Source organism: Pan paniscus, chromosome 6 (genome assembly GCF_029289425.2).
Source record: "Pan paniscus chromosome 6, NHGRI_mPanPan1-v2.0_pri, whole genome shotgun sequence".
Lineage (NCBI taxonomy): Eukaryota > Metazoa > Chordata > Mammalia > Primates > Hominidae > Pan > Pan paniscus.
In genome coordinates, this window is record NC_073255.2 from 53489456 (window position 1) to 53510959 (window position 21504).

General features: G+C 38.8%; 1 protein-coding gene across 2 annotated transcripts in view; it reads left to right on the forward strand.

The window, feature by feature from the left end:
* Positions 1 to 21504, forward strand: part of ABCA13 (ATP binding cassette subfamily A member 13) — a 513749-nt gene that overhangs the window by 442674 nt on the left and 49571 nt on the right. For both annotated transcript variants that reach the window (XM_063606228.1, XM_003805826.7), the window contains exon 59: positions 1582 to 1674. In XM_063606228.1, the coding sequence (XP_063462298.1) occupies positions 1582 to 1674 (93 nt within the window). The remainder of the gene's footprint in view (positions 1 to 1581; positions 1675 to 21504) is intronic.

The following is a 21504-nucleotide window of genomic DNA, read 5'->3' on the forward strand; positions in this document are numbered from 1 at the left end:
GTCTTCTTTCATGATTCCTCTTTCATTATTTTTCTTCCTTTCACTAAGTAATTTTAAAGGTATACTTTATAATTATTTTAAAATTTTCTCATGGGAGTGATAAATGTAAAATTTTGATTAGATTTACTATATCTGTATTATAATATATTTTCATTATTATAATAATATAATTATAGATTACCAATTTTGTAACATATTTCAAATTGAAATGTCAAAATATAATTTAAATTATAATTACACATTAAAATGTTATTTATGGTATTATATTTTATATTATACACTATATTAAAATATAACTTATTTATATTTTACATATAATTATTTTACTTATGTTTTATGTTTACACTTAAGGTAATATTTAATATTCATACTAACATATTAATATTATTTTATATTACACTATTTTTCATATTATAACAGTTTTTCCATTTTCAAAATATCCATTCTTTTCTTTTCTTCCATGCCTCCTTCCATTGATTCAATATTTCATTTGTGCCTATTAATAAGGCTTTCTTGTTTCTTTTCATAAAACATTCACATTGCTTTGTTAAGATTATTCTTATTTTGTATTTTTGTACTATTGCTAAATGCTTCTCTCCTATATATTTTATAGCTGGTCTTCCTGGCATAAGAAAATACTGATTTTTGTTAGAATGGCAATCATTAAAAAGTCAGGAAACAACAGGTGCTGGAGAGGATGTGGAGAAATAGGAACACTTTTACACTGGTGGTGGGACTGTAAACTAGTTCAACCATTGTGGAAGTCAGTGTAGCAATTCTTCAGGGATCTAGAACTAGAAATACCATTTGACCCAGCCATCCCATTACTGGGTATATACCCAAAGGACTATAAATCATGCTGCTACAAAGACACGTGCACACGTATGTTTATTGTGGCACTGTTCACAATAGCAAAGACTTGGAACCAACCCAAATGTCCAACAATGATAGACTGGATTAAGAAAATGTGGCACATATACACCATGGAATACTATGCAGCCATAAAAAATGATGAGTTCATGTCCTTTGTAGGGACGTGGATGAAATTGGAAATCATCATTCTCAGTAAACTATCACAAGGACAAAAAACCAAACACCACATGTTCTCACTCATAGGTGGGAATTGAACAATGAGAACACATGGACACAGGAAGGGGAACATCACATTCTGGGGACTGTTGTGGGGTGGGGGGAGGGGGGAGGGATAGCATTAGGAGATATACCTAATGCTAAATGACGAGTTAATGGGTGCAGCACACCAGCATGGCACATGTATACATATGTAACTAACCTGCACATTGTGCACATGTACCCTAAAACTTAAAGTATAATAATAATAAAATAAAAAAATAAATAAATAAAAAAGAAAATACTGATTTTTTGTTAATTGTAAAATTGGCTGTCTAAATAAAACCTTATTGTTTTCAAAAGCTTTTGATTTGGTTAACATGAGATTTCTGTATAAAAAAATTAAGTAATTTGCCCTAATGGTATCTTGTCTCCTTTTTGTTTTGAAAAGTTTGACCCAACCCTCCCCTCTTCAGGAAATGGCTCATTTTTGTCTCTTTTCCTTCTTTACAGCATGGAGGAGTGTGAGGCTCTTTGCACGAGACTGGCCATAATGGTTAACGGCAGCTTCAAATGTCTTGGTTCTCCTCAGCACATCAAAAATAGGTGCGTTGAAGTTCTCCTTTTGCTTAGATATTTACTATGAAATCAATAGCATGATGCAGGGTTATGACTGGAGATGCTTTAGAGGCAAGTATGTTCCAATTACCTGCTGGCATAAAATAGGAGATGAAGGCTCTGAGGGGATAAAATACTGTGGCTAGTAAGTCAAACACATAGCAACTCCCAAACACAGTCTAGTGTTCTCCCTGTAAGGGAGACATTTTGCTTTTCTCTTGCCAGGTGGACATTGCTCCCTCATTGTAGTGACATTGGTAGGGGTGAGAATAAGATTGCAGAGTCAAGATGATGACAGGACACAAAATGTCCTCTTTACACACAAAATGCCTTATGAAAAGGCTGTGCTGATATGTCCCTCATCTGCAGTGAATCAAAGTTCCCATTTTATCCTACCAAACACTATCCTTTTGAAAAAGACCATCAATTTATAAGGGTAGGAGAGGGTTGTTATGGTTGCTTTCCATTTGGATTATGAAAGACTAAAGACTTCTTTCCTGTGCTCATTGATCCTTTATATTTCTTCCTGGTTAATTCTCTTCATGTATTTTCTTTATTTCCTTTTTGGAATCTTAATAATTTTGTCATCAATTTGTGTGAGCATTGTTACATCCTGGTATAACATTAAAAAAAATTAAAGTTGCCTAAATACACGTCCAATTTTCCTTTGATTTGTTTAACCTGTCATTCTTATGTAGAATAATTTATTCATTTATGTTGATAAATCTCTTATTTTCATTTATTCAGTGTTTTTAAGGTTAGGATTCTCAAGCAGAGATTTGGTAAATAGTCATATGTAAATTTTAAATACTTTTAATTTATGGAGAAAATAGCTGATGCTCAGGATTGAGATGACATAGTAGGGAGTGAGTGTCCATTTTTAGAGTTAGGCACTGCTGGGATGGTCAACCTCACAGTTGCTTGCTGCTTCAGGTCAACCACTGGTCAGATGCACCTACTGGAAACTATTCTCGGTATGTACTCTGCCCATCTTTAATAAGTATCATCAAAAGAAAAATAATATTTCATGGTCTCCAACCTTTATGAATGCCTACATAAAGTTTTATAACCCATTCCTGATTGTTGGGTGATTTATGTCTGATTTATGTTTACAAAAGTTTCCCACAAGAGCCAGCAGGACGAAGCACATGGGGATAGGTTTTCTCTAGCTGTTGCATTCTACATACTGGAAAATCTGTGCCTACTTCAGAGTTTGGGTTCCCATAATGTGATATATGGGTTGAGCATGAATTGTTAGTGGATATGAACTGTAGGACTATATTAAACAAGAAATGGCTTGTGGGTTATTCACTGAAACATCAAACTTAATAAAATTTAAAAAATAATTTGTGGCCGGGTATGGTGGCTCACACCTGTAATTCTAACACTTTGGGAGGATGAAGTGGGAGGATCACTTGAGGCCCAGAGTTTGAGACCAGCCTGGGCAACATAGTGAGACCTCATTCCTACAAAACATTTTTTAAAAATTAATTTTAAAAAATTATATCCAGGTGTGGTGGGGTGCATCTGTAGTGCTAGCTACTTAGGAGGTAGGAGAATCAGTTGTGTCCAAGAGATCGAGGCTGCAGTAAGCCATGATTGTGCCACTACACTCCAGCCTGCGTGACAGAGTCAGAAAACAATTAAAAAGTAAGTAAAATAAAATAATTTGTAAAATGCTTATTCTCCTATAACTATAAACCTATAATAAACAAACACATGATGATGCCTGTTTCTATAATATTGAGATAAAGAATAAAGGATTGATCATGACATAGATGGTATCAATAACTAGATTTTTCATAAACTTCGGCATCCGTACCTGGGAGTTAGCAACATCAGAACCCATTTCTCTGACGTGGAGGTGTTGAGATGGATGAGAGAACTTGTAGTGGGTCTCCTTCCTCCTCCTCTCCATCCCTTTCTTTCCATGAACATGAATTGTTAGGAACATGAATAAGGAAGAGTAGGATCTGGGTGAGGGAAGAGGTTCTGAGGAGATAACTCAGGAGAAGGCGAGGGTTTTGGAGGGAAGATTATGGCTGAATTTGGGCAAGGATCTGCGTGTCAGGATTTCCCCGTGGAGAGGCAGGAGGCTGGTGAGGAGGGTCCCAGGCTTGGGCTGGGAGACATCTGCCCAGAGGGAGAACGGAAGAGAGGAGCTACAGAAATCCCACAGAGGGGGCACCCAGAGGGCAGAGCTTGGGCTTCAGAGACCAACTCCCCTTCGGAGGGGCAGGTGCAACAAGAGCCTGCAATGAGAGCCTAGTGGAGTGAAGCCAGGAGAGCACGAGGGTTTAGTCACCTTTAGCTTCTGAATTGCAGTGCTGACCTTGACCTCATGAACAGTCGGGAACCCTTCAGTGCAGGTCTCAGCAAATTCGCCCATGACAGGAAGCTGAGGCTTGCACCTGCTACGGCAGTTCACTCGGACAAAGCAGCCATTTTTCAGGGTAAAGTGGGGATAGTGGAAAAGGAATGTAAGGATCAGAAAAATGAGGAGCCACAGAAATATAGAGGGAAGAATGTCCATGGCAAGTAGGGACAGATACATAAGAGGAAAAAACAAAATAGAAAGTGAAGTGAAATTTCCCAAACCAAAGAACTTTTCCTACCTCACTCTCTGCCCCAGGCACAGCCCTCAGAGAAATGGGGCCTCAGATGAGAAACAGCTCTTCCATGGGACTTCAGACCCCACCTGGGCTCCCTGAGTTCATCCCATCTTCCTGAGCCTGGGGAGCAAGACCCAAGCACAGGGATCACTTTCTACCCCAATCTGCAGGTGGCACTGTCTTTCCTTCCCACCCTCTGTCGGTTCAGTCAGCCCCGTAAACCCATGCCTGACTCTGCTCTGATTCTCTTCCTTCCTGCTGTGCTCATTTGAGTTGCTTTCTTGGGTCTTAAGCAAAACCTTGGTACATGCACTTCACCGTCAGAGAAGGGTTTCCGCAGAGGACACCAAATCCCATTCCCATGCTCCTAACAGAGCATTAATACCCCAGCATCCTGCTTCATTCCTGGACTGACCTCATCCTTAGCCCACTGTTTTAAAATATAGTGTGTTAATAGAAAAATTGAAGTACAATAAGGCCAACAGATCAGGAAACAATTGCCTTTGAAAATACCATGTATTACAGTTTCCAATAATAGGGGCATGGCACACAGGGTCCCATGAGGGAGCATCAGGTCAGCCAGGAGGCAGACGGCAGCTGGAAGGAAACCTGAGCAAGGGATTTTATTGTGATTTCTATTGGAAGGAAGGGGTGAAATAGGGCAAACAGGCCTAGGATCTGCTACTTTGAATAACTTTAGTGGGCTGTGCAGCATAGGGGTTGTCCCTAGTTGTCTAGTACCTATGCCTGGGGTAACTGGGGGAGGTGGATTGTGGCTTAACATGTGAGAGCCCCTTAGAGGAGGTGTTTGAGATGATGTGTGCTCTGGGTCAGCTGGTTTGTATTTGAAAAAATGAATTTATTTGCAAGTTGTTTACTATCTTTAGGAATTGGCTAGCTCTGGGAGGGGCAGTTCTTCCAGAGTCAGCAAGTCCCCACATTTTCAAAGTATTAGAATACAGAAGATAATAGGCATGGTTAATACACACACTCCAGGACTCACTGAGGCTGAGTGGAGCCTTAAGTGCAGGGCCAATCACATTCTGCCTGCCTGGAGGAAGCCAGGCTAGCCCACTTTGCAGAGGAAGGCAGGGAGCTCTGGCTGTGCCAAGGGTTCTGAAGTCCCCCTTCTCTTCCTTGGTACAGACTTTTGTTCTTCCTGGGAATCTTTAATAGCTTGTTTCAGAGCTATTATCTACATAGTGAATTTCCAAACACTTTGAGATTATAGAGTTGTATTAAAAAGCAAGTTCCTTGGACCCCTGATCTATGGATAACCTAAAGCTCTGTGTGACCGGTCTGTACCAATCATCCATGGAGAAGGGCCTCTGAGAAAAAAAAATGCAATAGGCCACTATCTAGTGTGTATGTCTGTCCATTGATATCAAGTTGTTATGTTAACTGTGATGTTGTTTCTTACCTGAGTCACAATTTAAGAAAAGTCAATCAATATTAGATCTTTTGCTGGTAAAACTGAGGCTGTTTGCTTCTGACATTTAATATTTCTTTAACAAATGTTTATTGAAACTCAGCAAGGGGATGCAGAGGTAGGTCTGATGCAGTTTATGCCTGCTTTGGTACTCACAAGTGCAGAGAATGAGTCCGGCACATGCCCGGTGACATCACAAGGCCTAACAGGGCAGGCAACATAGAAAAGGTATCAACTAGAGTGTTCCGTGAAAGTGCCATATATGCCAAGTGGCCTCCAAACCCAGGAAAAGCCGAGAAATCAAAGAAAGAGGAAGACACATCCAGTTTGTTGGTAAAGGGCGATTTCCTGGGGGCACTTATGAATGGAAGTGTGGTCTTGGGAAGCAGCAAGACAGGTAGACCTCTGCAACATTACTCCCCAGACCCAGGGCTCTTATATCATAGGGAAAGGGCACCTACCATAGAGAGACAATTGAAGACACCCCTCCATAACTGGCAAGAGTTTTTCATGCGTCATGGGCTATCATTTGTGCAATAACATAAGGGTCGCCTTGATCTAAAGGCGGGAGCACTTGTTCTTACAGGAAGGACAGGAAGTGAAGTAGGAATCAGAAGGCATTTGCGGGCCTAGGCTAACCAGAAGTCAATGTGGTAGATTAGCATCCATGATGCAGTCACTTTTGTCTCCACATGGAGCCCTGAGGAGGAGGAGGAGGAGGCCTTTTTTAGTTTGAGGAAATAGGGAAATATCTTAGACCTGGAAGTACAGGTAAAATTTGGTTAAAATGGGATTTAATTCTAGATTGTATTTAGTAATAAAAACATCACTACAGAATTGGAATTTGAGAGCAAGTAAGAGGGACAGATACCAGTCAAAGCAAAGTTTAGATTTCAATATGAAAAATTAAGAAAATCCTCAGGCTAAGTCCTGAGGGCATTGCACACAGGGCATTGTCTTCCCAGAGGCAAACCCTCTGGGCTGTGGAGTGATCTCATTTTGCAGAAGTCCAAGATCCATGAGAAAGGAGTGCCCTCTTCTCCTTTCAGTCTCAGTACAGCCCCAGTATGAGATGTATGAAGTCATAGTGGAAAGCCACAGGAGCTGAGAGGAGCTGCAACTCTGCAGGCCAGCGTCACTCAGGTGCTTTCTCATGCTTCTCTAAATACATCCCTACCCCACCTCAGTGCCTGTTCTCACTTGAACACCTTGCTTGGACCACTCCCCATCACTGATTACACAATACTCCCACCCACAGACACCCAGGATGATTCTTCCTTTTTCCTTGAGACTTCTCTGGCTTTTTCATTGCTTGGCATTTTCTTCCCTTTGCTTGTGTTTTTTTCTTTATAGCAATAATCTTTTCCTCTTCTTTGGCATAAGTTTGCATCCTGCCTGCCAAAAGATCTGTTCGTAGAGTGTTTAATATCCACAATCTTACCTCGTTCCAATTCAGTGTTCTGCTCCTGGAGAGCACAGACTTTGTCTTTTATCAGTCCTACTTTTGTGATATGCTCAAGTATCCATGTGATTTAGGAGATAAAATATGAGGGCAATGACAACCAGTCCAGTCCTGGAGGTCTTGGTGTCTGAAAACCCAGGGGTACCACAATAAAGAGGATATGTGTGGTCCTGAAATGTTTAGGTTTTAGTTCACCAGGAGGTTTAATACTGCCAGATTCTACATTCATTATTTACTAAGTTGGTGTCCTATGCTCTTCTCAAGCTCTAGATCTTCTTGTTATAGTTCCTTAAATTATTTTTTTGATACTTCTAAGTAGTTAAACAATGCTTTTAACTTTAGATTGGTATTCCAGTGTATTTCTAAACTGCTGTATGTGTTCATAAGTTAAGAACTAACCAAATTAAAGTTTAAAGAATCATGTCTATGGTTTATCACTTCAACAAAATAAGCCAACAATGGATTTCTATTAGTGGGATTTAGCTAAAAGCATTTTCCTGATGCTGGTTTGGGACCTCATCATGCTTTTCCTGGCTTCAGCCAACACCAACTGCCCCAATCCTGAGTCTGGTGCAGGTGGAAAGATTTGTTCAAAATTGGTAACTGATTTCCCAGAAGGACAGACAGCATCTAGAGTATAGAATTTCGGGGACCCAACCTCATAGGGAAAAGTGGATTTGCTCCCTCCCTGGTCATCTTGACCTCATTCCAGCGCTTCCCTTCTTCTCTCCCACCCTTGTGACCCTCTGGCCTATTTCAACTGGAGAAATCATCAAGTCCCTCCTTGTCCCCTCTCCAGCCTGCAGGACTCTTGCTAAGCCTGCAAGGTTGTCACAGAGTGCTCCTCAGATGCATTCTTCAGCTGTCCTTCCTGTGGCATTACCAAAACACACCCTCAAAGGATTATTATTATTTGTTCTTTCTGCCGAACCTTCTCTCCCCTAATCCATTCTCTACTTCTCAGTTTCTCTAGCCTGGACCCAGTTTACACCTGGGCTACACCTGTGCCGTTTTCCTCTTGGAGCAGAAGGGGTTAGAATGCTGCTGGATGTCCTCCGTTTGGGCTCAATAAACTCCTGGAAAATTCTCTTCTCCCCTTTTACTCCCTGGCAAAGGAAAATTTACCCCTTATAAAGTCTGTAGAGTGTGTCCTAACGCGCAATCCTGGACCATCTCTTAGTGATGATATGTCCCCTTGTCTTGCATCACTATATTCCCTTCTTCTTGCCTTTCTAGCCTATAGATATTCCCCCTTTCCTAATTGTCCTCATCCTCATCTTTTATCTCTTTTGTCTTCACCATTTATTATAGTCTGTTACCTACTGCTCTGAGCAAGGTATATAGATTATCTAGCAATCTGGATAATAATATTGAGAACTAATTCTTATATAGTGCTTACTGTATGCCAGCTGTAAGTGCTTTATACACATGAATCAATTTATTCCTCATGACAGTCCTACAAAGTAGCTGTTATTATTACCCTTCATCTTACAGGCATAAAAAAGTAGTCGTAGAAAGGTTGAGTGACTTTTCCAGGATTACCATCTAGTAAGTAGAGGGACTGACATTTGAACCCCAGCATTCTGGTGCTACTTTGCCCTATGATGCATCATCTCATGATTGTCCACATTTAACAAATGAAAGAAGTGAGTCTCCTACCTGTGGTGGAGCTGCCTTTCACCTGCAGCCAGTCTGACTCCAAGCTTGCAGGCCTGGTCACCATTTCCGCTTCCTTCCTGCTGGAGCACTTCCCAAAGCCGTAAGCATGAACATGCAAACTCTCACTGCATCTTCAGTGGTGTCTGCACCAGCAACTCTCTCTTGTTGACATGTCTTTTGGCAAAATTTTAATATCTTTTCCATTCCTATTGAGACCTCATCATCCTACTCATTTAACAAGTAATTTCTAATTTCCTGAGAGACACCTCTTGTCAGCTAGCTTTTTGATGGGCTCTCACAAAGTTTTTATTTCTTCATTATCCTTTTCTTTCTTTGTATCTATGTCTGAGAAAGAAATCTGCTTAATTATTGAGTGTTTTTATTCTGTTTGATGATAACATGATCGATTTCCCTTGGGATGCCTTCTGTCAGTGGTTTTATTCTGCTTTACATCCTTGATCTTTTCACAGTCAAGAGCAGTTAATAACAGAACATCAACCACATTGACTTAACCATATTCATCATTATTTGTAGTAAGAATCCAGAGGTAACTGGTTATTGGCATTCCTTAAGAGGTCCTAGGCCTGACGGTGTGGGTGTTCCCAAAGTGGCTGCCATAGCTCCACTCAATATATATATGTTCTAGGCAACAACTAAGAAAAGCAGAGAAAAGCAAAAAGAGCACATGCCAACTGTCTGTTCCCTCTTAAAGTAGCTTTCTGTCAGAGTCCCACCCAGCAACTTGTACTTAGGTTTATTTGTCACCCTGGCTACAAAGAAGTCTAAGAAATGTAGACTCTAGCTGGGCACTTTGCTACTTAAATAAGGTTAGGTTTCTGTTCCCAAGGAAGATAGGGATCATGGTTGTGGAGTGGGAAGCCTGCAGCCTCACTTATTCACCTGACTGGATTCTTTTCCTCTATTGAGGGTAGGTCGTTAGGTTGAGCAGCTGAGCTGAACGGACTCTTGGGCTTTCAATTTAAGATTGTCATATGCTATGAAAGAGCCCTATATGGTATAGAGATTCATGAGTTTATGTGTGAGCACATGATAGAGTGTGTGTGTGTGTGTGTGTGTGTGTGTGTGTGTGTGTGTGTGTGTGTGTGTGGCTCAGTTAATAACAGAGGAGAGCTGGAGTGGAGTGGCACTCACCTAATAGCCACAGGTGGCTAAAACTATCCTTTTGGGCACTGATGTTTTGTCCCAGGCAATTAGGGATGCATCCTCAAATCCTCTGCATGTCATAAATTGAGCACATAATGGTGCCCTGGTAGCTAGCTGCCTTTGTACTTGCAGACACTGAGCATATTCCCAACTTACCTGGAGGGAACCATTAACAGCTGCATGCGGCACCTATTTGCTTTTCTCCTCCCTTGAACCTGATTGACATAGGAGGCTTGAGTCTGACTTGGTAAAAACACTCCTCTCATGGAAAGGAAATAAAACATGCTTCTGAAGCACAGAGTTTACAATGTGAAATACTCCAGGCCAATTTATGATTTTGGGGTGAGGGAGGATAAAGGCTGTGTATTTTGTTGTTGTTGTTGTTGTTTTCTTTTTTCTTTTCTTTTTTTTTTTTTTTAAACAGAGTTTTGCTCTTGTTGCCCAGGCTGGAGTGCAAGTGCAATGACGTGATCTCGGCTCACTGCAACCTCTGTCTCCCAGGTTCAAGCGATTCTCCTGCCTTAGCCTCCCAAGTAGCTGGGATTACAGGCATGCACCACCATGCCCAGCTAATTTTGTATTTTTAGTAGAGATGAGGTTTCACCATGTTGGTCAGGCAGGTCTTGAACTCCTGACCCCAGGTGATCTGCCCGCCTCAGTCTCCCAAAGTGCTGGGATTACAGGTGTGACTCAAGGCACCCAGCCTGTTTGTTTGTTTTTCTTTCTTTCTTTTTTATTTTTTATTAAAAAAACACAGCTTCAAATGATTTAAAGAAAATTGTTAAGATTATGAGAATTTACATTTCCTTGAGTTATCAACTGTAAACTTTGAGAACCAAGAATAAAAGTAGAATAAAGTTCAAAGGATCCCATCATAGATGTGTTATATAGCCATCTAAGTTAAAATATAAAGAATAGTGTAGAAGGGTTTGTTTGTGGATTTTTTTCCTAAAAAAAATGAAAGGAGGCAGAATGTCATTTGAGCTCTCAAGCTACCACTGTCTGAGTAGCTGCAAATTAATGTATCACCTTATGTGACACCATATGCTTTAGTGTGGCAACTTTGACTTAATATATCTATAAACCATTACTATATTCATAACATCTCAGATTAAGATTGCATCACCACATAATGAAGTGGATCATTTAAAAGTAAAATAGATAATTCAGTATGTTTATGTCATTTTCACAAATGGGGAAGGAAGTTTGCACATGAGCACATAAATAATTTCTGCCATGATGTGGAACTATGGAATGATGTGCTACTGAGTTATATTTTTCTATATTTTACTTTAGTTTAAAACATCATATAATTCACCTGCTGCTACTAACCACTGAATTAATTCTCTTTACTAGAAATGATTTTATTAAGAGAGATAGTGCACCTCCATATCCTCAGCATGTTTCACCTCACCTGCTATGTGTAATTTGTCATCTCATTTGTTGTCACAACATCATGTTGTATGAACACAGCATTGCTCTGACATAATTAGCTGGGAAGACTTTCTGATTCTCATGCCATTCTCATGCTGGACATTTTGGTTAGCTGCCTCTGGTCTTGGAAATTCAGGTCATGAACAGTATCACCCAGAGCTGTCACTTTATCAAAAGTAAACATTCGGCATTCATTTTCTAATATTTTCTGTAAGAATAAACAGAATGAATGCTTTTCACTCACAATGAAGATGGAAAATAGAAGTGTTGGAGATATTTTTAGATGGGGGAAGTTGTTGGGGACTCAGACTCACATCATTAGTCCTGTTCATTCATACACATTTATTGAGTAACCACTTTATTAGAGATGATGAAAATGTGATTCCTAATCTCAATAAACTTGGCATAGTGTAGAGGCAGAAACATAACAATGAATACAACACAATATGATAATTGTTCTAAGAGACTGGTGAACGAAATGCTGTGTTGTGCATCTCAGTTTAAACCTGCAAACATTACTGAATGTTGACATAGTGCCAGGGTCTTGGGATTGAGTGGGTAATAAGGCATGAGCCCTGTAAGAACTGGGCTAGACACTCAAATAAAAAAATTACGTAAGAAAGACCATTAGCATGACAAGAAGGTTTCAAAGCCCATGAGGTAGGAGTTAGGAGGAGGAAGAATGCACACACATTGTTTTAGGGGAAGGATTGGCACAGGTGGTTTTATGGGTGAGGAGGAATTTAAACCACGTGTATACTTAGCCAGCTAATCAACTATGAATGCATTAGAGGTAGTGGCCCAGAGATGAACAATGCAAACCATGTTTGAAATAGCTTGATGGCAAGTGGAATACAGGTGGAATCATGGGGCATAAACTTGAAGGGAATCTTTGGGACCAAATTATGGTAAATATTAATTCTAAGGTAAAAAAAAAGGCAAAATAATGGAGGAACAAAGGGAAGCAAAAAGAAACAGGAGATTAACTGGCCTATTAAACAGAAATTTTTGTTCTCTAGTAGGAAGTTAAATAAGACAAACTGAAGTCAACTGGTGACCAAGCACATGGAGAAGGCAGCATGGGTGCAGGAGACGTTGAAGAACACGATAATAGAACTTTACAGCCGGCTGATCTGAGCTTGAGAAAAGGAGGTGCCTTTGGGTTTGGGACATGGAAAGATAGTGATGTCTTTAGAGAAACAGAAGTTGGGTGGGCTGTGAGGGTAAGGAGGATTCTGGGTGTTGAGTATGTTCCTAGGGACACTGATGGGCTGTTTGGAGAATTCCTACGAAGAAGGGCTGTTGATATTCATGTTCTCTTTGCTATGGCAAGAAGCAGGAGAGAAAACTTAAAAGTTGGGGGTGATTATTGCGTACGGTTGAGACGGAGGAATAAGTAGCTGAACTCATCACAACTTTGAAGCAATATTTATAAACTCTGAAGTAAAGTGAGCTGAGCTCAGATGCATGTTGCTGCATTTATTTTAATTATTACTAAATATAGGCAATTTGCCAAATGCTTTCTGTGCATGGTCTTATTTAATCTTTATTACATAATGGCTATTATTGTACCCACTTCACAATAAAGAAACTGACACCTAAAGAATTTAAGCAGTTGGCCCCAAAACAGAGTTAGTATTGAGAAAAGCAGTTTTCAAACTCAATTTCTTGACTCTAAGTTTCTTATTCTTTCTATACCACTTCAATAGTCTCAACCAACTTTATGTATAACTGACTAAAGAACAAAGCTTTGCTTCAAGTACATGTCGTGGGCACCTGCGTGATGAAACCTACACACTTTACTCTTTGTTGAATTTACTTCCTGTGTATTTACCGAGAAAACAGACTATCTTCTTTTAAAAAGATGCACAGACTCTGCTGTGAAAGCCTGGTTTGATGAAATAAAAGATATTTAGAGTAAGAGTCTTACTCTCTTACTACGTATGTAACTTGGAAAAAGTTAACATCTCTGGAGGTAGTCTTTTTCTTCAGTGGAGATAATAATACGTATTTTATAGTATTTTGAAAAGAAATGGAGGAATATACCAGTCATTTTCTCACCTGCGTTAATCCATTTGCTGTTACTATAACAGAATACCAGAGACTGTGTAGTTTACAAAGGAAAGAGGTTCATTTAGTTCAGAATTCTGGAGGCTAGGAAGTCCTAGATTTGGTGGCTGCCTCTGGTCGGCTTCTGGTGAGGGCCTAGCGCTGCTGGGTAGCCTGGCAGAAGCACAGACATATGAGTGCAAGCTAAAAGAGACAAGCACAAGGGGTCAAGCTTGCTATGTAACAACCCACTTTAATGAGAACTAGCCAAGTTCCCTGAGAACTAACCCAGTCTCTAAAGAATAGCATTAATCCATTCATGGGGGAAGAGTCTCCATGACCCAAACACTTCCCACTTAGTCCTATGTCCCAGTACTACCACATTGAGGTATTGAGGTTCTGATACCTGAACTTCTGGGGGACACGCTCAAACCATAGCACCACTTGAGCATGCTATGCTTTCTCTTTCCCCCGCTTTAAAGTTCTTTCCCAAGAAAAACACATGACTAGTTCCTTCAGTTCTTTGCTCAACGGTCCCCTCTTCAGAGAGGTCTCCAGTATCGATTGTAATTATTCATAGAAGCAGAAGAACACCTGGATGTTAGCTGACAACATGCCTACATAGGAATAAGACTGTTTTCCAGCTTTCCCTACAGCTACATGTGGCCGAAGAGTTATAGTAAGAAAGAGATGTCCACAATGTCAGGGATATGAATTTGCAAGGAGGGACATCCCTGATTCTTCCCTTTCTTTCTACCTTTTACTTTATGCAGAGCTGATGGCTAGAGATGAAGCAGCCATCTTGAGCCACGAGGAAATCTTAGCAATGGAGACCTGTGAAGCGGAGCAATAACACAGAATGAGCCAAAGGAATGCTTTTTCTACTCTGGCTGCCTGACTTCAGACTTTAAACATTAACATCCTTACTATTTTGGGCTTTCTGTCACTGTACATGAATCTGAACAGACTAATATTCCCTGTGACATATTAAATATAGCATTAATTTATGTACTTAGAGGTTATTGTCTATCTCTGCCCAGTAGCATGTAAACTTTCTGAGGGTAAAACCTTTTCTTCTGTTTACTTCTGTATCCTTACCATTTGAAATAGTGCCAGGTACATAAATGTGCTCAACGTATTTGTTGAACAAATGAATGAATGTATTAATAATGAATGTAAAATTCCTAGTACATGGCAGCTTTTTGCTTAATGGGAGTTCCTTTCAGAATGCTGCAACTAGACTGTAAAAGACGAATCAGATGAGGCCACTCAAGCATTCAGCTTCTGCCTAGCTTAATGAACAACAACCACTACTAAGAACAATAACCGACCCCCTTGATGGAGACTTTTACTCTGATGCCATTTATCTTTAGACAGGGTGAAGCCTGCTTTCTCTCAAAACAGTCTGCATTATTCATGACTAGTTTGCTGCTTTTCGAAACTGGACTCTGTCTGCCTTTGGCATCTCCACTAGCAGAAACTATCAGGTGTATGATTCAGTCCTAATTGCTGCCATGGCCTTGGCAATATTGTGCTGTCACCATCTCTGCTGGACAGCCAGACTTAGTGCTGGTGTACACCGGCTTGCCAAGAATTAATGTGCATTGCAGACAGCAAAAATATGTCATTCCAGAATCCAACTGTACACTATGGGATTATGATTTCCTGTTGTAAATACAGCCTAGGCACAAGAAAACATAGCCTAACCAAGGAAATGGATTTCTTTATTCCAGGTTTAAAATGTATCAGGATTGGGATTTGGGAGAAGCTTTTCTTACTCTGAGTTCAAACTATGAGCATAAAATGTGTGTGTGTGTGTATTTTTAAATGCACCGGCCCACAACATTTGTTTCATAGTTATCTTACAAATTTTATTTTTTCATTCCATTTTTATAAAAGAACAAAAAAAAATTCCTAAAGCATCAGTTACATTTTGGCAAAAAAAAAAAAAAAAAAAAAAAGCTGCAAAGTCCAAAAAAACTCAGTGGCTTACAAAATCATTTGCCCTCAAGAGCCTGCAGGTTTTATGGAGATGGGCTGGCCTGGGCTGGATTTGTGCACCTGTCCCTTGTCATCCTGGGATTGGTGTCTGGAATGTTGAGGCACCAGAATGGACAGGCCAAACTGCACAAGGATGAACCAAGCCTCTGGTCACATCACCACTACTAATGTCCTTTTAGCCAAATCAAGTCACATGGCTAGCCCAAAGTAAAAGGGTAGGAAGGTAGTCCCACCCATAGTGGAAGAACACCACTTATAGCTACATGGCAAAGGACACAGATGTAGGAATGAGAAGAATTGAGGCAATATTTACAATCTGCTACAATCTCCAAACATTTTCACCAATTTTTAAAATTATTATTATCTATTTCTTGGTCTTTTTTGTTCTATTTTTCCTTTTAGGAGAGTTTCCTAGATTTAAAATTTTTATGTGTTTTGAAGATCTTTTTTGTTTTTGGATTACTACTCTAAATATTTTATATAATATCCTGTCAGTATTTCAAGGATAAAATGTCTTTTATTAATTTTTTAAAAACTTTTAGTTTTAGGGGTACAGGTGTGGATTTCTTATATAGGTAAATTTCATGTCATGGGGGTTTGGTGTACACGTTATTTCATCACCCAGGTAATACAAATAGCATCCTATAGGTAGTTTCTCAATCCTCACTCTCCTCCCAACCTCCACCCTCAAGTAGGCTCCAGTGTCTATTGTTCCTTTCTTTGTTTTCATGCATACTTGTTGTTTAACTCCCACATGTAAGTGTGAACATGTGGTGTGTGGTTTTCTGTTTCTGCATTAGTTCAGTTAGGTTAATGGGCCCCAGCTCCATCCATGTTGCTGCAGAAGACACGATCTTGTTCTTTTTTATGACTGCACAGTATTCCATGGTATATATGTACCACATTTTCTTTATTTAGCTGATGGTCATTTAGGTTGATTCCATGTCTTTGCTACCGTGAATACATTCTGCAAAAAACATATACGTGCATGTGTCTTTATGGTGAAATGATTTGTATTCCTTTGGGTATATACCCAATAATGGGATTACTGGGTTGAATGGTAGCTCTGTTTTAAGTTTTTGAGAAGTCACCAAACTGCTTTCCACAGTGGCTGAACTAATTTACATTCCCACCAACAGTGGATAGGCATTCCCATTTCTCCACAGCCTTGCCAGCATCCGTTGTTTTTTTTTCTTTTTAATAATAGCCATCCTGACTGGTGTGAAATAGTATTTCACTGTGGGTTTGATTTGCACTTCTCTGATGATTAGTGATGATGAGTATTTTTTTTTCATATGTTTGTTGGCTGCTTATAGATCTTCTTTTGAGAAGTGTCTCTTCTTGTCTTTTGCCCATTTTTTAATGGGGTTATTTGTTTTTGCTTGTTAAGTTCCTTATAGATTCTGTATATTAGACCTTTGTTGGGTGCATAGTTTGGAAATATTTTCTCTCATTCTGTGGGTTGTCTTTTTATTTTTAACTCTGTTGATAGTTTCTTTTGCTTTGCAAAAGCCCTTCAGTGTACTTAGGTCTCACTTGTCAGTTTTTATTTTTGTTGGAATTGCTTTTGAGGACTTAGTCATAAATTCTTTGTCAAGGCTGATGTCCAGAATGATATTTCCTAGGTTTTCTTCTATGATTTTTTTAGTTTGTAGTCTTATATTTAAATCTTTAATCCATTTTAATTTTTATACATGGTGGAAGATGGGGGTCCAGTTTCATTCTTTTGTGTATGGCTAGCCTCTTATCCCAGCACTATTTATTAAATAGGTAGTCCTTTCCCTATTGTTTATTTTTGTCAGCATTGCTAAAGATTAGATAGTTGTAGGTGTACAATTTTATTTCTGGATTCTATATTCTTTTCCATTGGTCTATGCGTCTGTTTTTGTACCAGTACCATGATGTTTTGGTTATTGTAGCCTTATAGCATAGTTTGAATTCAGATAATGTAATGGCTCCAGCTTTGTTCTTTTTTATTAAGATTGCTTTAACTATTGGAGCTTTTTCTTTCTTTTTGTTTTTTTGGTTCCATATGAGTTTTAGAATAGTTTTTTTTTTAATTCTATGAATAATGATGTTGGAATTTTGATAAGAATTACATTGAATCTGTAGATTGCTTTTGGAAATATGGTCATTTTTATGGTGTTGATTCTTCTAATCCATAAGCATGGGATGTATTTCCATTTATTTGTGCCATATATGATTTCTTTCATTAGCATTTGTAATTTTCTTTGTAGAGATCCTTCACCTCCCTGGCTAAGTATATTCCTAGGTATTTTGTGTTTTTGCAGCTTTATAAAAGGAATTGAGTTCTTGATTTGATTCTCAGCTTGGTTGCTGTTAGTGTATAGCAGTGCTACTGATTTGTGCACATTGATTTTGTCAACTGAGACTTTACTGAATTCATTTATCAAGTCCAGGAGTCTTTTGGAGGAGTCTTTAGTGTTTTCTAGTTACACATTCATATCATTGGCAAACAGAGATAGATTGACTTCCTCTTTTCTGATTTGAATGCTCTTTACTTTTTTCTCTTGCCGGATTGCTTTGGCTAGGACTTCTGGCTGCCTAGAAGTACTTGTTTTATGAGTTTGGGTGCTCTTTGGCCATTTTTATATTGGTTTATTTGTCTTTATTATTGAGTTGAGATCTATATCTATATCTATCTTCTGGATGCCCATTTCTTATCAGTTGAATTTTTCCCATTTTATGGGCTGTCTTTTCACACTTTGGGTATTGCCCTTGAAAGCACAAACATGTTTAATTTTGATGATACTTAATTAATCTTTTTTTCTTTTGTTGTTTGTGGTTTTCGTGTCATATCCAAGGATTCATTGCCAAATCCAAGGTCATGGAGATTTACCCCCAGATTTTTTTCTAAATGTTTTATAGTTTTAGCACTTACATTTAAGTCTTCGATTCATCTTTAGCAATTCTTTTTTGTATTAACTGTGTGTGAGGTAGGGTCCCAACTTCATTTATTTGCATGTGGTACTCACAATAGGATATACCTGTAGATCTGTGAAATAGAATTAAGAGTCCAGGAGTAAACCCTGGGCTTTATGGTCAACTGGTTTTTGCAAGGGTGCTAAGAACATTTGATGTTGAAAAGACTATTCAGACGTTTGGTGTATGTGCTTGGCTGAGGAGCCAATGGGGTGGATAGGATTTTTGAATCGTCTTTTCAATAAGTAGTGCTAGGAGAACTGGACAGTCACATGCAAAAGTATGAAGCTGGGCCCCTACCTCTCACACAGTTAATCCAAAAAAATTACTGAAGGTGAATTAATGACTTAAATGTAAATGCTAAAACTGTAAAACTCTTAGAAGAAAACATAGGGATAAATCTTCATGACCTTGAAACTGTCAGTGGATTCTCAGATATGACACCAAAAACGCAACAAACAACAAAAGACAAAAAGTAAATTAATTGTCATCAACATTAAAAATGTTTATGCTTTAAATGACACTATCAAAAGTGTGAAAAGACAACAGAATGGGAAAAATTTACCTGATAAGAAATTGGCATCCAGAAGATAGATAGCTGTAGATATATATCTCAACTCAGTAATAAAAAGATAAATAAACAAATATGGAATGACCAAAGGCACCCAAATTCATAAAACAAATACTTCTAGAACTATGAAAAGACTTAGGCAGCCACATAATAATACTGGGGGACTTCAACACCCCACTGACAGCATTAGACAGATAATTGAGGCAGAAAGCTAACAAAGAAATTCTAGACTTAACTTTGACACTTGACAAATTGGACCTAATAAGCATCCACAGACTACTTTACCCATCAACCACAGAATGTACATTATTCTCATCTGCTCATGAAACATACTCTCAAATCAACCACATGCTCAGCCATAAAGCCAGTCTCAATAAATTTGAAAAATTGAAATCTTGAACCACAATGGAATATAAAAAATAAAAATTAGGCTGGGTGCGGTAGCTCACCCCTGTAATCCCAGCACTTTCGGAGGCCGAGGTGGGTGGATCTCTTGAGGCAAGGAGTTTGAGACCAGCCTGGCCAACGTGGTGAAACTCTTTCTCTACTAAAAAAAAAAAAAAAAAAAAAAAAATACAAAAATTAGCTAGGTGTGGTAGCACGCACCTATAATCCCAGCTACTTGGGAGGTTGAGGCAGGAGAATCACCTTAACCTGGGAGACAGAAATTGCAGTGATCCAAGATTGCACTGCTGCACTCCAGTCTGGGTGACAGAGTGAGTGAGACACTTCTCTTTCATAGATAGGTAGATAGATACATAGATAGATAGATAGATAGATAGATAGATAGATAGATAGATAGATGACAGATGTAAATAAAATAAAAATCAATACCAAGATTTCTCAAAACCACACAATTACATGGAAATTAAACAACTTGCTCCTGAATGACTTCTGGGTAAACAAAAAAATTAATGACTTTTGAATGATAAACACTTTGCATTTCTAGAATAAATCTCACTTGATCATGATGTATAATTTTTTTCAATATTATTGGATTTAATTTTCTAGTATTGTGTTGAGGATTTTTGTGTTCATATTCTTAAGAGATATTGGTCTGTAATGTTCCTTTCTTTTGAGATTGTGTGTGTGTGATGTGTTTGGTTTTGGTATTGTGGTAATACTGGCCTCAAAGAGTGAGGTGGAAAGTGTTCCTCCACTTCCATTTTTTAAACACGTTTGTGAAAAATTGGTATTATTTCTTAAAACATTTGGTTTACCAGTAAAACCATCAAGGATGGCTTGTTTTTGTAAGGTCAGCAGTAATGCTTTCTCTTTCATTTCTGATACTAGTAATTTGAATCATCTCTCTTTTTTTCTTGGTCAATTATGCTAAATATTTATCAAATTTGTCAATTTTTTTCATAGCCATATTCCATATGGCATTCCAAACTTCCACAATCAACTTTAGTTTCATTTTTCTCTATTGTTTTTATATTCTTGATTTTATCAATGTCCACTCTAACTTTATTATTTCCTGTCTTCTTGCTTTAGGTTTAGTTTGCTTTTCTTTTTCCAGTTTCTTAAGGTATACAGTTGAGTATTATTTTGTAATTTTTCTTACATGTTAGTGTAAGTATTATTACTATAAATGTTTCTCCAAGCACTGCTTTAGCTACGTCTCATAAGCTTTGGAATGTTGTCCCTTCATTTTCATTCATCTCAAAGTATTTTATAAAGTAACTTGGGATTGCTTCTGCCTGGTTGTTTTACCCACACCCAGCTGGTAAGATTCACTGATTGCTGTATTGTTTTCAAGAATATCACGGGCATAAATTGTTCTACATATAAATCTCATCAAATTTAGGCTGTGTTAAAGGACTCCTTCCTGAGATCAGTGTTTGAGATTTGTTTTAATCACAAATTTGCCACTGGGAGGGCTCCTTCCAGTGGTCTCCCTGGTTCTCTCTGGTAAATTAGACAGCCTATAGTTTAGCCTGTATCTCCGATGAATCTATCAATCTCCCAATTGCCTTTCACCACAGCTTCCAGTTATTAAGAACACCCTTATGGTTGAACTTCTCCACATTTTGTTGCCAAAAAAAAAAAAAAAAAAAAAAAAAAACCTAAAAACTAAAACAACAAAACAGTCCCTTTGGGGATAGATTAGCAGTTATCTGTTTATGGCTTGCTTCTTTAGAGGCAAGGAAACATATATGAGCCACATCTCTGGAGCTAGAAATGGGAGCAACGTCATGTTTCTTTCTGAATGACCCTCCCACTTTAGGAGCTGAACACTCATGGGAGAGGGAAGACAGTGACCTCAGATTCTCTCAGCTTGCTTCTCCCATTGTGGAAACCCCACACCATGATATGAGGCAAGAACAAGGGGGACCCCAGTATTCTCGGCAATGCTGTTCTTAATTTAAAGCCTCTGTCTAATGAGCCTTTGTCTAATGAGGTAGAGCTGGGTAAAAAAGGGCACCATCACCTCTCATCTGTACTCACTGGCAGCTTAACCTCATGAACATGTAGCTGGGGCCAGAATGGGAGG